Source organism: Populus euphratica, unplaced genomic scaffold, assembly GCF_000495115.2.
Source record: "Populus euphratica unplaced genomic scaffold, PopEup_1.0 scaffold228.1, whole genome shotgun sequence".
In the NCBI taxonomy this organism is placed as follows: domain Eukaryota; kingdom Viridiplantae; phylum Streptophyta; class Magnoliopsida; order Malpighiales; family Salicaceae; genus Populus; species Populus euphratica.
In genome coordinates, this window is record NW_011500111.1 from 81,384 (window position 1) to 96,871 (window position 15,488).

The 15,488-nt window shown below is 30.1% G+C and overlaps 1 protein-coding gene across 1 annotated transcript; it reads left to right on the top strand.

Moving 5' to 3' along the window:
• Positions 1-7,195: 7,195 nt before the first annotated feature.
• On the top strand, positions 7,196-13,058 carry LOC105109753 (calcium-binding protein P-like). Its single transcript, XM_011004547.1, has 3 exons — positions 7,196-7,491; positions 8,899-9,192; positions 11,492-13,058. Exons 1-3 carry the CDS (start codon positions 7,333-7,335, stop codon positions 12,686-12,688), a joined length of 1,650 nt encoding a protein of 549 aa, XP_011002849.1. The 5' UTR covers positions 7,196-7,332; the 3' UTR covers positions 12,689-13,058.
• The last annotated feature ends 2,430 nt before the right edge of the window (positions 13,059-15,488 follow it).

Sequence of the window (15,488 nt, forward strand, 5' to 3'; positions counted from 1 at the left end):
TTAACAATGTAATTTTGAATTATCTTGAACTAACTTACTAAATTGTAACTCATATTTTTGATATATATAATAAATGGATTGGATATGATATTGTTGCGTTAAATTAATAAATTGCATTTTGATAAAAAACTTGTCAATGATTACCATCTTAACAAGTGCCCTAATTACTTTGGTAACCTTTTTCCCATTCTACAATACTTGGATAGGCTAAATAAGATTGTCCATGGTGATGGTCATGATTTATACGTACCTGTGCATGATTTACAAACGCTCATGCTTCTTCAGAAAATATTTGAAAATATAATAATGGTTATTTTTAAAAATATATTAAAATAATTTTTTTATGTTTTAAAAATTATTTTTAATATCAAGACATATTAATTTAAAATAAAAAAAAATTAAATTTTTTAATAAACACTTTTGAAATGTAATGATAAGCACTACTTAAGACACAGAATGAACGTGAACAGAAAATTATTGCGGGTCTTAAAGCTTATTCAAAGATGAGTAGCACATATTAAACTTGTAGATCAATGAATTTTAATTTAAATTCAGTATGATCTTATATTTTAGTGGGCCTTAATTTAAACTCAAGACGATCTTTTGACAAATTATCTTGTTCTAGGTTCAAGCTATCCCTATATACTAGTGCATGAAAGATGGGGTTGGTTATAAAGTGGTTTTTTTAATATTCTTGAATTTTTATTTTTATTTTTAATATTAACACATTTAAAAAATTTAAAACACAAAAAAAATTAATTTTAAAAGAAATTTATATGTATATATTTATATTAAATATTGAATATGATCAAGAGTGGTGGTCCAATACTCCTTGTCAATTATGCTAAATTACACAAGCATGTCAGCTTCAACTAGTTAGGCTGTCCATGAATAAAAACGCAATTCGAAGAGGGATGGCATCAAATGTGAATGTTTTTCTGGTGGGTCTCCTGCATTCTCTCTTAAATGCAGGTCCAGTGCTTAAAATCGAGCCGAGCTGGCACCCATATTATTTTAAATTCAAAGTTTAGTTCATTAAAGACCACTCCCCCTAAATTTTAATTTTAAAAGTAAGCGCATTATAAATCATGTTTTACAAAAATTTCCAAAAGAAAAGCTTACTTAGAGTATACTTGTTCTTCATTTTGTTTAATTACTTAGAGTATACTTGTTCTTCATTTTGTTTCAGTACTAGGCTCCTGCCTTTCTTTCCTCTTCTTATGTGGTGTATCTGGTCATCTAACTTTGCCTCTTTTAATTTTTTAGAAAATCAAAACTCTTTATAAAATAAATTTTCTATTAATATGGATATTCAAACTAGCTTCCGTGTATCTTAATTAATTTTATAAATTTTAAAATTAATAATTATATAAATCTCTCATGGCTATTATATCAACAACTATAAAATTCAAAAAATTAATTGTTTTAATCTAAAATTTTTACTATAAAACCACCGATGGTTAAAATAGCATGTTCATGGTATATATGATTGTGAATTGGTTGGCACATGATCTTGAGTTGTTTGACTATGAGGTAGAGGTTGTGTTTTTTAAAAAACACACTGAGCAAATGTTTGGTTAAGAAAAAAAAGTTGTTTATTGTGCAAGGGTCTTCCAATTTATTGCATGCGAGACGCAGGAAAATGAAAAACAGCAAATTGCTACTTTTTACGCTGCTAAATTGAGGCTACTGTTCAGTGAACAGTAGAGCATATCTTTATTATTCGCTAAATAGGTTTTTTTTTTGTTATAAATCAGTGTAATTAATTAATTTTACTCGTGCTGTTCATATGAACGTGAACAATAATTTTTTTTAAAAAAATTAATTTAAGATGAATTAAATTTACTTGTACTGTAATCTTAATTTTATTCTTGATAATATTTTATCTAATTTTGTAGTTATTATCGGATGAATTTTATACGTAATTAAATTGTAAATAATTTTTTGTTAAAGTAATTTTTTTAAGTGTGATCTATTTCGTGATGTAATAGCAATAGTTAAATCCATAAAATTTAAATTAAAAACCATCAATATTAATATATATTTTTAAAAATTATTTTATAACCTCAATTTCAAAAGCACTCTTAACCAAACACATTAAACTATTTTTTTTTAAATTTTAATTTTAACCATAGTTTTAACCTAATATCTATTTTTTCAAATTAAATTATTAAAAAAATATATCTCCGTTAATTTTTACATCAATCAATACTGTTTTTTTTTCCGGCAATATTAACAGGATATATTTTATATTTTGAATTGATGTAAATAAATTCTCGTAGAAGCTAGCTGTTTGTGTTTAATATTTAAATTTAAGAAATCAAAATAAATTTTTTAACCATCAAATTATAGTTATAAAACTTAATATAGTTTATACTCATATAAATAGATAAGTTAACTCGGGTTAATTAAAATAATATCATTTTATTTTTTTAAAAAAAACTAAATAATATTATTTTAAATTTGATTTTTTAAAAAATAAACTTACATTTTATTTAGATTTTAACAAAATTATCTCAATCAACTCCCCTCCATTTTAATTTAAGACAAGTTTGAACTAAGTGTTAACCTAGCCCTTCTAATCATACTTCTAATCATACTTAGGAAGCTATTTTATGTGTTTTTCGAGTTGCTGGAAACTATATATATAAATTTTTTATATATATAATTTTTTTTATACATACAAGTTTTTTTATATAATGCAGACACAATTCATATTGCCAATAACATTACACACAACTAATATTTTCACTGATAACATGCATCACACATCAACTTATAAGCAACCATGCATAATATTTTTTTTCCTTTACATAAAGCATGGATAGCACCACACCATTTTTTCTTTAATAGAAGGCTAATTTCACAAACAAGGTTCAATATGAATCTCTTTACAAATAATATAATCTCATTCTCCATTAAAATATTTCAAGGCCTAGCTGGATAAATACATCCAGTTAATAGACAAGCAAGCCAGAGCAAAACTAAGCTTATAAGTCGAGACCATTCTAGCTATACAACACATTAAAAGTCAACCAGAGCTATATCATTGAAAGTTATACCAAAACCAAGCTAGGCTATACAATTTTTAGGTCACTACATGCATGTACTTGTATTTTTTTTTTAATTTCTATATATTTTCTTTCCTTTCCTTACATTTATTGACACATCGGAGAGTTCCTTATTCCCTAGGCAAATCATACAACCATTAGCAAAGTCCATCAACCAATGATTAGTCGGTCCACCATCCATAAACTCAGCCTTAAAAAACTCAATTTCTACAGTGAACCACTACATAATCACATGCAATCAGGGTACCCATCACTTTGTGTAATGAAATCCAACAAAATTTCACTATCGAGTGCATGCACGGCATGATTTCATCATCCCAAAAGCCTTCAACAGTTGCGTAGAGCCAAGAAAAATATTCACTTTTATCTCAAGTTGAAATCAAGAGTTGTATCTTTGTAGCTAACCGCATGTGAATCATTAGAAATGACAGAAAATTAGAATAAAGTTTAATTAATCTACGCCCAAACTTCACAATAATTTAGTGGGCACCAAATAAAGTTGGAGCCGACAATGCAAAACATGACCAAACCGAATCAGGAGGCACACATGTGATGCCATGAGAAGGACAACTTCATAAATAAACTAATTTCATAGCCATTAATTTGCTACATGTATGAAAAATAATTTCTAAGCCCACATGATGTTTGCCATGCTAGCATGAGATATTAACCAACCACTCATTTTATATCACTTTATTAAATCCGATTAGGCATGACATGTCAATTTAAAATTTAATCGATTTAAGATCTATTAGCTAAGTGTTTTTTTTTTAAATAATATGAAAATTACCTCAATTAAATTCAAGCAATTCAATGAATTAAATCATAATTTAATTAAAACCTAATTTAATTTTTAGTTTTTTTAACAATGTAATTTTGAATTATCTTGAATTAACTTACTAAATTGTAACTCATATTTTTGATATATATAATAAATGGATTGGATATGATATTGTTGCGTTAAATTAATAAATTGCATTTTGATAAAAAAACTTGTCAATGATTACCATCTTAACAAGTGCCCTAATTACTTTGGTTACCTTTTTCCCATTCTACAATACTTGGATAGGCTAAATAAGATTGTCCATAGTGATGGTCATGATTTATACGTACCTGTGCATGATTTACAAACGCTCATGCTTCTTCAGAAAATATTTGAAAATATAATAATGGTTATTTTTAAAAATATATTAAAATAATTTTTTTATGTTTTAAAAATTATTTTTAATATCAAGACATATTAATTTAAAATAAAAAAAAATTAAATTTTTTAATAAACACTTTTGAAATGTAATGATAAGCACTACTTAAGACACAGAATGAACGTGAACAGAAAATTATTGCGGGTCTTAAAGCTTATTCAAAGATGAGTAGCACATATTAAACTTGTAGATCAATGAATTTTAATTTAAATTCAGTATGATCTTATATTTTAGTGGGCCTTAATTTAAACTCAAGACGATCTTTTGACAAATTATCTTGTTCTAGGTTCAAGCTATCCCTATATACTAGTGCATGAAAGATGGGGTTGCACCCAAGGCAACTGCCCAGCGGTGTAATGGCGCTTTGCGCCTTCTGCTGTCACGGGTTCGAGCCTTGGAGTTGCATGCCTGTCAGCCCCGCGCTGCCTTACCTGCCTACTGGGTTTGCAGGGTGTTCAGTGGGCCGTGGGGATTAGTCGTGGTGCGCGTAAGCTGGCCCGGACACCCCACGTAAATCAAAAAAAAAAAAAAGATGGGTTGGTTATAAAGTGTTTTTTTTAATATTCTAAAATTTTTATTTTTATTTTTAATATTAACACATTAAAAAAATTTAAAACATAAAAAAAACATTAAGTTAAAAAGAAATTCAAGATTTACTCAGGTTCGTGACGACATGTGTTATCTTCTAGTCAGGCCTATAAACTCATCACTAACTAAAAATGCAATATATATATATTAAATATTGAATATGATCAAGGGTGGTGGTCCAATACTCCTTGTCAATTATGCTAAATTACACAAGCATGTCAGCTTCAACTAGTTAGGCTGTCCATGAATAAAAACGCAATTCGAAGAGGGATGGCATCAAATGTGAATGTTTTTCTGGTGGGTCTCCTGCATTCTCTCTTAAATGCAGGTCCAGTGCTTAAAATCGAGCCGAGCTGGCACCCATATTATTTTAAATTCAAAGTTTAGTTCATTAAAGACCACTCCCCCTAAATTTTAATTTTAAAAGTAAGCGCATTATAAATCATGTTTTACAAAAATTTCCAAAAGAAAAGCTTACTTAGAGTATACTTGTTCTTCATTTTGTTTAATTACTTAGAGTATACTTGTTCTTCATTTTGTTTCAGTACTAGGCTCCTGCCTTTCTTTCCTCTTCTTATGTGGTGTATCTGGTCATCTAACTTTGCCTCTTTTAATTTTTTAAAAAATCAAAATTTTTTATAAAATAATTTTTTTATTAATATGGATATTCAAACCAGGTTACGTGTATCTTAATTAATTCTATAAATCTTAAAATTAACAATTATATAAACCTTGACTATTATATCAACAACTATAAAACTCAAAAAATTAATTGTTTTAATTTAAAATTTTTACTATAAAACCACCGATGGTTAAAATAGCATGTTCATGGAATACATGATTGTGAATTGGTTGGCACATGATTTTGAGCCTGTTTGGCTACAAGGTAGAGGTTGCGTTTCTTTAAAAACACATTGAGCAAATGTTTGGTTAAGAAAAAAAAATTATTTATTGTGCAAGGGTCTTCCAATTTATTGTGTCCGAGACGCAAGAAAATGAAAAACAGCGAATTGCTGCTTTTTACGCTGCCAAACTAAGGGTATTGTTCAGTGAACAGTGGAGCATACCTTTATTATTCGCTAAATAGGTTTTTTTTTGGTTATAAATCAGTGTAGTTAATTGATTTTACTCGTGCTATTCATGTGAACATGAACAATAATTTTTTTTTTAAAAAAATAATTTAAGATAAATTAAATTTACTTGTACTGTAATCTTAATTTTATTCTTGATAATATTTTATCTAATTTTATAATTATTGTCGGATAAATTTTATACGTAATGAAATTGCAGATAATTTTTTGTTAAAGTAATTTTTTTAAGTGTGATCTATTTCATGATATAATAGCAATAGTTAAATCCATAAAATTTAAATTAAAAACTATCAATATTAATATATATTTTTAAAAACTATTTTATAATCTCAATTTCAAAAGCACTCTTAATCAAATACATTAAATTATTTTTTTTTAATTTCAATTTTAATCATAATTTTAATTTAATATCTATTTTTTTAAATTAATCTCAACTAAAAATATTTTTATAAAATAAGTTTTTTAAATCACAACCATGACAATTATCATAATACCATACTAAAGACACTCTTATCACCCCTCTGAAACAAGATTGACGAGGCTGAAAGAATGACAGTATTGAAGTTACAACACCTGCAAAAACAAGCCTTTGTATGGGTTTGGTACTCTCTGATACTTTAATTTGTCTAGGTAAAAGATGAATTGATTTTCGAATCATTAATAGCATGTTCGAAACATTATCAAACTTAACCTGGATTAGTGAATTGTTCGAATAACACACACATCTAAAATCCTAACAAATTTGTAATTTGAATTCCAAGGCAAGTCCGCGAGAATGTCTATAAAATAATTTGTTTTTACAGTGGTATTATGTTTTTATAAACATTTAAATTTATTTTTAATTTATTTTTTGTGTTTTTAGTATATTAATATCAAAAATAATTTTTTAAAATATATATATTTTTAATATATTTCCAAATAAAAAATATTTTTTAAAAATTACTATCATAATATCAAATACTAACTATTTCATCCACCTAACTTTGCACAATTATATGTCAAAGTTAATAATTTGTGACATAATTGCAATAATTTGTGGTTTGCGTACTAAAATAAAAGGAAAATCTCTTAACTATGTCATCTTAACTAACATAAAACTAGACCAAAAAATATGCAAGAATTTCACAGGAAAAAAAACATTTTTGCGTTTTTTGTTTAAATATATTAATATTAAAAATAAAAAATATTTTATTTTTAATATATTTTTAAATTAAAAATACTTCAAAAAATAATTTCTGACGTAATTTCAATCACGCAAGCCCAGCTGAATTTTCTCTGCATTATCCTCTTCAAAAATCCCACATTTCTCTCTCCAAAAAGCCTTTGAAAACCCATCTCTTTCGCTTCAATCTCTATAATTTCAATTTTCCACTTTCCAACATGGCATCTGGGTCATCGGGTAGGGCGAACCCGGGTTCAAAGGGATTCGATTTTGGGACCGATGACATTCTCTGCTCTTATGAAGATTACGGTACCAACAATCAAGATTCATCAAACGGTTCTCATTCGGATCCGGTGATCGGGTCCAATTCGAGCAAGGTAGCTGTTTTGGTTTGATAAAGCTTTGATCTTTTTGGTTTGGGTCAAGTGTAATTATTGAGTTTGCTTGTACCTTTTTAAGAATTTGGGGATTTAGGGTTTCGATTGTGTTTTTTTTTTTGTGGGGTTTGGTTAGTGCTGATTTTTGGTTGGTTTTTGATCATGAGTTGGATTCTTGACTTTGAAATGAAATTTTTAATTTTTTTTCTTACTGTTTTAGCTGTAAATATTGAAATTTCTTTGAACGTTTTTAGGGACTCAGGGTTGAAGAATGTTGGATTTGGTTATGAATTTTGCTGGCTAATTTTGGGATGATTAATGTGTTTTTTGGGGGGCATTTGGCAGTTGAGCCCTCAATTTTTTAGTGATAGTCTTGATTTTAGCTTCTTTAACAATTTTGCTATGTATGGATTATGGAAAGCAAAAGATGGGTATTATAGTTTACAGGTTTTGTTGAAAAAATCACAGGCTTTGTGGGTTTGGTTGAATTGGGATTTCCTTGCTTTGCAAAATAGAATATGAAATTTAATTGAGTTTTGGCCAAGTTTCGTTGTTTATATCATTTCTTAATATAATTTTGTGAAGTTGGCGTAGTGGGGGTGTTGAGGTTTAGATGAAATAAGATGATTTGTAAGGATGCTAACCTTAGGCTATGTATTGGAGTTTTTATTACAAATTGAGAAAGAAGTTTTAGGCCTTGATATTTAGCTGCACATAGTCTCATGTTTGCTTTGGTTGGCAATCCTTGTTGAGTTTCTTTGGAGTAAAAAATGTGTTTTAAAATGAGTCAATCTGACTGCTTTTTAAATGCCAAGATTTTCATGAGGACAATAAGGGGAAGGGGTGTGGTTGTGTTTACTTGGCTATTCATTAGTTCAAAGTATCTAATTTGGATAGCACACTAGCAGCATTGGAAAGCAAAGAATTTAGAGGAGTCCTCTGGAGCTGATGTTCTATCAATTGGACATTGGAAAGCAAAGAATTTAGAGGAGTCTGGAGCTGATGTTCTATCAATTGAATTGTTTAGATCTTACATATCTTTCTTTTCTGCAAATTTAATTTTTTTGGTGATGATAACTGGCTGCACTTTAAAATTTTTCCTGCAAAGCTTGTTTGCACACCCACAAAATCACTTGCCAATAGATAGTTTTTTTTTTTCCTTTCTTCCTCTTTGGTACTTTGTTTGCTAAGAAAGCACCCAATTGATATTTCTGGTGTACATGATGGGAGAAATCCTTCTAGTTTGGGAATTGAAAGCCTAATTCAGATTGCTTTCTTAGACAATAGTTTCTTACTTTCAACTCAAGTTATATGCTCAAACTGGAATGCATTTTCACATCCATTCGGTATAAGCCAAATTATTATCACAATCACTTATGAAGAATTGCTATTTTCTACTTCAAGCAGGATTTCCACAAAAGCAAAATGACAAGGTCATCAGTGTATCCTGCTAGTTCCTATAGCCAGCCAGAGGATTCTTTCCATTTCAGTCCAGATGTTGTCTCTACTGTTGAGAAAGGCATGAAAAAACATACTGACAGTATCATGCGTTTTCTTGAGGGTATCAGTTCACGACTGTCCCAGTTGGAATTGTCTTGCTACAACCTTGATAAAGCAATTGGAGATATGCGATCGGATTCTATTCGTGACAATGAGGAGGCAGATTTAAAACTTAAATCTCTTGAGAAGCATATTCAAGAGGTGAGTTTACTTTGCTTTTGTGTTTTCACTATCATGTATTCATAAGTGGTTGTGTTTGATGGCTAAATATATGCTAGAAAGTTGAACCTTGAAAAATTAGACAAAACAACTGAATCACAATGGATAGTTGAGGTTATGATCCATAATAATGTCCTAACAGTATTTGTTTTATGCTCGTTATGCACTAGCAACTCACTTCCAAGGCTATGCCTGATGACCTGATCTTAGATGAGCTGTTTCCCATCAAACTTTAGTACTTGAAAAAGTCAAGGTTTTTAGTTTTTATGCACTTGCATTTCTTTTAGAGCTAAGATTTATTGATTATTATCTAGGCATTACCAACAAGAAGTGTTAGATGCATTCTTTAAAGATTATTGATGGATTTAATTGGGACACTTAAAATTGTGGGCCATACCGCTTTCATCTTCTTCTTTTACATGTACTGAGCTCTGTATTATGAATTCATGATACATGTCTGTTTCATTTCTCTAATGGTTCAATTTTCCATTCACAAACATGTGTTTTTCAAACCTTTTTCCTTTTAGTATGCGCATATGGTAATCTTGTTCATTTCCCTTGGTCTTTGAATGACATTGGAAATGCATAGGGTTACCAGATTTTAAACCTTTTGGTCGTATGACACATCCTGGACTGGCATGCCATTTTTAAACTTGTTAAGTTGTCTTTTAGGTCTCAATTTTCTAGTCCATTTTTTCATTCCATGTGGTGGGGATTTACAAGAAAGAGTTATTGAGGTAGATGGGGGATGACACTGGCAGATGGTTGAAAGAGTAAGAGAGAAGCAACCAGTGCTTGGGCTAGAAAAGTCATTTTGGCATTAAAAATAAAATCATAATGCATAATATATTAACTTTGGAACAATTCTAAGGAAAAAGTTTAACGCTAAAACTGTAATCCGACCATAATTACAGGCTGTAATGATAATCTTTTCCATCTTTAAATTTCATTTGTGCAAGTCATCAAAAACTAGGATATTCTAGGACTTTAACTAACCCTGTGAAACTAATGCAGCTTTCAAATGAAGAAAGAGAGATGTGAATGTCATAGCTTTATGTGTATCAATCCATTTCACATTGGCAGATGTGGATCGGTACAGCTCTTCAGAGAGACTATTTCGAGATTAGGACTATGTTTGTTTCCTGGAATTCACTTTGCGAGAAACCAGTTTCCAAACTTTTGTGTGTTTGTTTGCCATTAGAAAAGTTGGTCAACGGAAAACACTTTTCCGTCAAAGGAAAATTTGGCTTGGTTTCTAGGAAAATGTTTTTCTGGAAAATTTGGGTGGAAAACACTTTCTGGAAGTTGTGAAAAATTTAGAAATGTCATATTAATTGCTAATTATATCAAATTTGGTTCTCAAACTTTTAATTGCTATATATATTTTGTTTTGAATATTTATTTTTCAACTTCATCACTTAAAATTTAATTTTTATATTAACTTTTGTTCTCATTTTTATAATTGTTATTTGCTTTTTCTCTATCATTTTTTTTATTGAAATTTTTTATTTATCAAATTTGGTTCTCATTCTTTTGATTGTTACTTATTTTATTTGAAATAATTTATGAAATATTAATTATTATTATTTTAATTTCTTCATCTTTTATTTTTTAGATTTGATCTCTATTATTTTGATTATTATTTATTTTATTTGAGATAATTTATGAAATTATATTTTTTTTAAATTTCATTCTCATTCAACTTTTTAATTTGTAAGATTTGTTCCTCATTATTTTAATAAAATTGAGAAAAATAAAATATTAGCATTATTTTAATAAAATTGAGAAAAATAAAACATTAGTATTTCCAGCTTATTTTTCATAACATAACCAAATTCTGGAAAATATTTTTCAATTTATTTTCCATTACACTACCAAACAACAGAAAATAATTCACTTTCCCGGAATTCACTTTCCAAAAGGAAATTACTTTCCAGCAAACAGACAGGGCCTTGAATGAGGTGAAATGCATATTTGAGTGATATTAGTACCTAGATAACATTAGGGAGGCTAAATGGGTAGGTGTGATATTAGTACTAATGTAATATCAGGGTATTATCTGTTTTCTGTTTGTGCTGTCTGGAGCCCCAGCAGAAAAGAATTATGGGTTTATGTGGGAAGGCAATTCTACTTTTCTCTTAAACTTTTAAACTATTCAAATATAATTAGAAATGCATTTAACTCTTTTTTTTTCTGACTGCATGTCTTGATTTTCAAGTATTTTATGTTCTTATGGCTGCATGATACTAGAGCATGTCTTGTTTTATGATGCTTGCTGCAGGTGCACAGGTCTGTCCAGATCCTAAGAGATAAGCAAGAGCTTGCTGAGACTCAGAAAGAATTAGCCAAGCTTCAGCTTGCACAGAAGGAACCCTCTTCATCAAGCCAGTCGCAATCTAATCAGAAGGAACCCTCTTCATCAAGCCAGTCCCAATCTGAGGAAAAAGCAACACCAGCTGCCTCTGATCCCAAAGCAACTGACAACACATCTGATATACGTAACCAGCAATTGGCTCTTGCTCTACCACACCAGGTAGCACCACAGCAACATGCACCACCTGTGCCTCCACTCTCTCAAGCCCCGCCTCAGAATGTGACTCAACAGCAATCTTATTATTTGCCTCACGCCCAGTTACCAACTCCAGCAGTTCCGATCCAACACCCTCAGAACCAATATCTACCTTCTGATCCTCAGTACCGAACACCCCAAATGCAAGATGTCTCTAGAGTGGCACCACAGCCTGCACAGCCACAAGTTAACCAGACGCTACAAGGCCAGCAATTTCCTCAGTATCAGCAACAGTGGCCCCAGCAGTTACCTTTGCAAGTACAATCACCTCAACAGACACAGCCCCAGATCAAGCCTCCATCTACAACAGCTTACACTCCCTACCAACCACCATGTCAGCCAACAAATCCCTCTCCACAAGAAACTCTGCCTAACAGCTTGCCCATGCAAGTTTCATATTCAGGTGTTCCTCAATCCCTAGCCAGTCGTGCTGACACCATGCCATATGGATATGGAGCTGGAAGAACAGCTGTTCCACAGCAACCACGGCAACCTTCACCTCAGCAAATTAAGGGCACTTTTGGAGGACAGCACAGTGATGCATATGCAACTGCTGGACCTCACCCAGGCCAGCCTCCAGTAAGTGCATACATGGTCTATGATGGTGAAGGTGGGAGAACACACCATCCACCTCAACAATCTCACTTCCCACAGGGTGGATACCCTCCTCAGCCAGCTGCAGGCACAAGTATGCTGCCCCGCCATTCAAGCCCTTCACACTTTTTTCGTAACCATCCCTACAGTGACTTGATCGAGAAATTAGTAAGCATGGGTTTCCGGGGTGATCATGCTGCCAGCGTGATTCAGAGGATGGAGGAGAGTGGTGAACCTGTGGATTTTAATGCTGTGCTTGATAGGTTGAATGTGCTGTCATCTGGGGGTTCTCAGAGGGGAGGATGGTCAGGTTGAAGCCACCATCACCCATGTTCTAAACCTTAATTGCAGGTACAGTTTGCTCGTCTTCAATTGAATAAAGGCATTTATGATGCACGGTGTTCTCCAGTGCTGTGTATATAGTTATCGAGTCTTCATGTATCTATGATGTTATATGTCAGTAGTTCTTCCTTGTTACATGTGTGTTGGACCTTTCCCTCTGATTTTTAGTAAGGGAGATCCAATTCCACTGCGAGCCTTTTAACTACTATGTAATTTGTGAGCAATTTGGGTTTGTAAGCGTGAATCCTCTCATTACTTTTTTTTTTTAATTTCTTGGAATCCCCTCTGTTCTTCCATTGACTTTTTAGAGCTTGGATGCTTCTATCTCATTGTTTTCCTATTCTACTGGCCTTTTGCTGTCATCAATGGACCGTGAAATATGATATACGTCCGACTTTCCTAATGGACCTGGAAAACTCCCCGTTCGATTCTACAAATCTGTAGAATCCACGTGAAATGAATGGATTTAGTTTTGAGTCTAGACAAGAGAACAAAATTCAGTCAGATTCCTTGTGGACTTAAATTCTGAATTGGTTAATCCAGATTTAAGTCTGAGTAGAACAGCAATAAATAAAATATTGGATCTGAACTATCTATAGTTAATTAGGGTCTTAAAGTAAGTTAGGTGTGGAATCTGCCCCTTCATCTACCAGAAACAAAGTAACATTTTATTAATGTAGGATGACACCAAATTAGCTTGTAACTTGGTTGACTTGAGTGAGGCCTGTTGGGTATCTATTTTGTTTTTCAATTTTTATTAAAAAATAACATCACTCTAGTTTTTAATTTTTTTTTTAAACAATGTATTTTAAAAAATACCGTGGTTAATGCATCCACTCGTCTTTACCTATTCAAGCTCAGGTCAGTAACTATGGTTTTTCTCTCTCGTCTTTAACTTTAAATTCATTAATTTTTTTTTGGCTATATCTTTAATTCTATTTAGTTATTTTCTTGTGAATGTCTGTTTTTAGTGTCATACAATTAAATATATAATTAAATGATATATTTATTCTAAAATAAATCATTAAATTCAAGCAAGTTCATGACTCAGAACATGCATTTTATGAATTAGCCAAGTTGGTATGTTTTAATTAAGAAATCATCATTTTAATATTTTTTTTAATAAAAAAAAAGACCACGAAACCTTTAGATTTTTTTAAAAAAATTATTCAAACATCTTGAAAAGATAACGTTTTGGATCAAAATTTTCTATTGAGATTCTTATTAATGGATTAATTAAAAATGTTATTAGAATATTATTTGATAGGGTATGATTCAATCCCAACTTTCTTTTTAATAGAATGACAACAAAACAACAAGCGCACCTTTTGCACATCCTTGTACAATATTTTTTTTCTTGATATTTAATGTAATTTTTTTTTTATACATGTCTATTTTTATTACTATATAATTAGATTAAAAACTTGATTTAAAAGAAAAGTTATTAAATTAGTCCGGGGCCTTTGACTCATGTGCTAAATTTATCGCATTAACTTAGGATAATTCAAGTTAATAAAATATAATGTCATTTAAGACGTTAGTAGGTAAAAAGTAAAATAAAATAACAGCTTGAATAACATATTAAATTTAAAAAGAAATAACTAGGTTGTGTTTGGTAGTGTAAAGTTAAATAGCTTATGATGTTGGATTTAAAATCCAGGTCATGCAAAGAACCTCCTCATGTAGGATTTAAAATCCAGGTCATGCAAAGAACCTCCTCATGTAGCAAAGTCAAATTGATAAAAAAAAAATTAAAAAATTAAAAAATTATAATAACAAGCTTGTAGCAAAGTCAAATTGATAAAAAAAAATTAAAAAATTAAAAAACTATAATAACAAGCTATTTTATTTTATTTTATTTATTTATTTAAGAAATATTGACACCTAATTAAATAAAAATATTAAATAATGACGAGGTGCGAGATTAATTTTTCCTAGCATCTTGGTTCAGCTTTTAGTTATCGTGAGTGATTTATTAAAGCTTACATTAAATTAAATCCGAATACATATTAAAAAGAAATTGTTCCATTGTCATGAGATAGATGGTGCACCTAATTGTATCAAAGTAATGTCATAAATATTTCAACAACACCATACATGTAAATAAGGTAATTTTTTTGACGTTCAACTGTAAATGAGTTGATTTGCAATGATTAATAGGTAATTAGCTTTGACAAATTATGTATTATCCATAATTTATCTAACCTTAAATCTTAAAACATTTCTTTTAATCACTGGCATAAAATCCAGTTACTAAGAGCTTGACTTATTTCAATTCTTCAACTTCTCTACCAATGAAATGGAGTTGGCAATTTTTTTAATAAAAAAAAAAAAGCTGTATGGCTTTTGAAAAAAATTGAAGTTGGGATCTTAAAAAAAAACATTAAAATAACGATGCATTGAATTATTTCTAAATAATTTTGTTTAATTCATCAAATTTATAATTTAAATCATAAAATTTAATTAGTTTAACAATTTTTTTTATTTTAATTATATAATAAAAAATAAAATTTATTTAATATTAAATAAAAAAATTATTCAAAAACTCAACCCTAAAATGATCTAGTATGTCAAAATATTTAAAAAACTTAGGCATGTAGTTTGGTTCAGAGAGACCTGTATTCTTAATAAATTTTTTTAAAAAGAAAACTTGAGAGATGTTATTTGCGGAGCAAATAACATGTTTGTTTGTTTGTTTGCTATGCCTGATAAATATTATTTTTTTTAAATATTATTTTTAATATAATAAAATAATAATATTTTTTTATTTTAA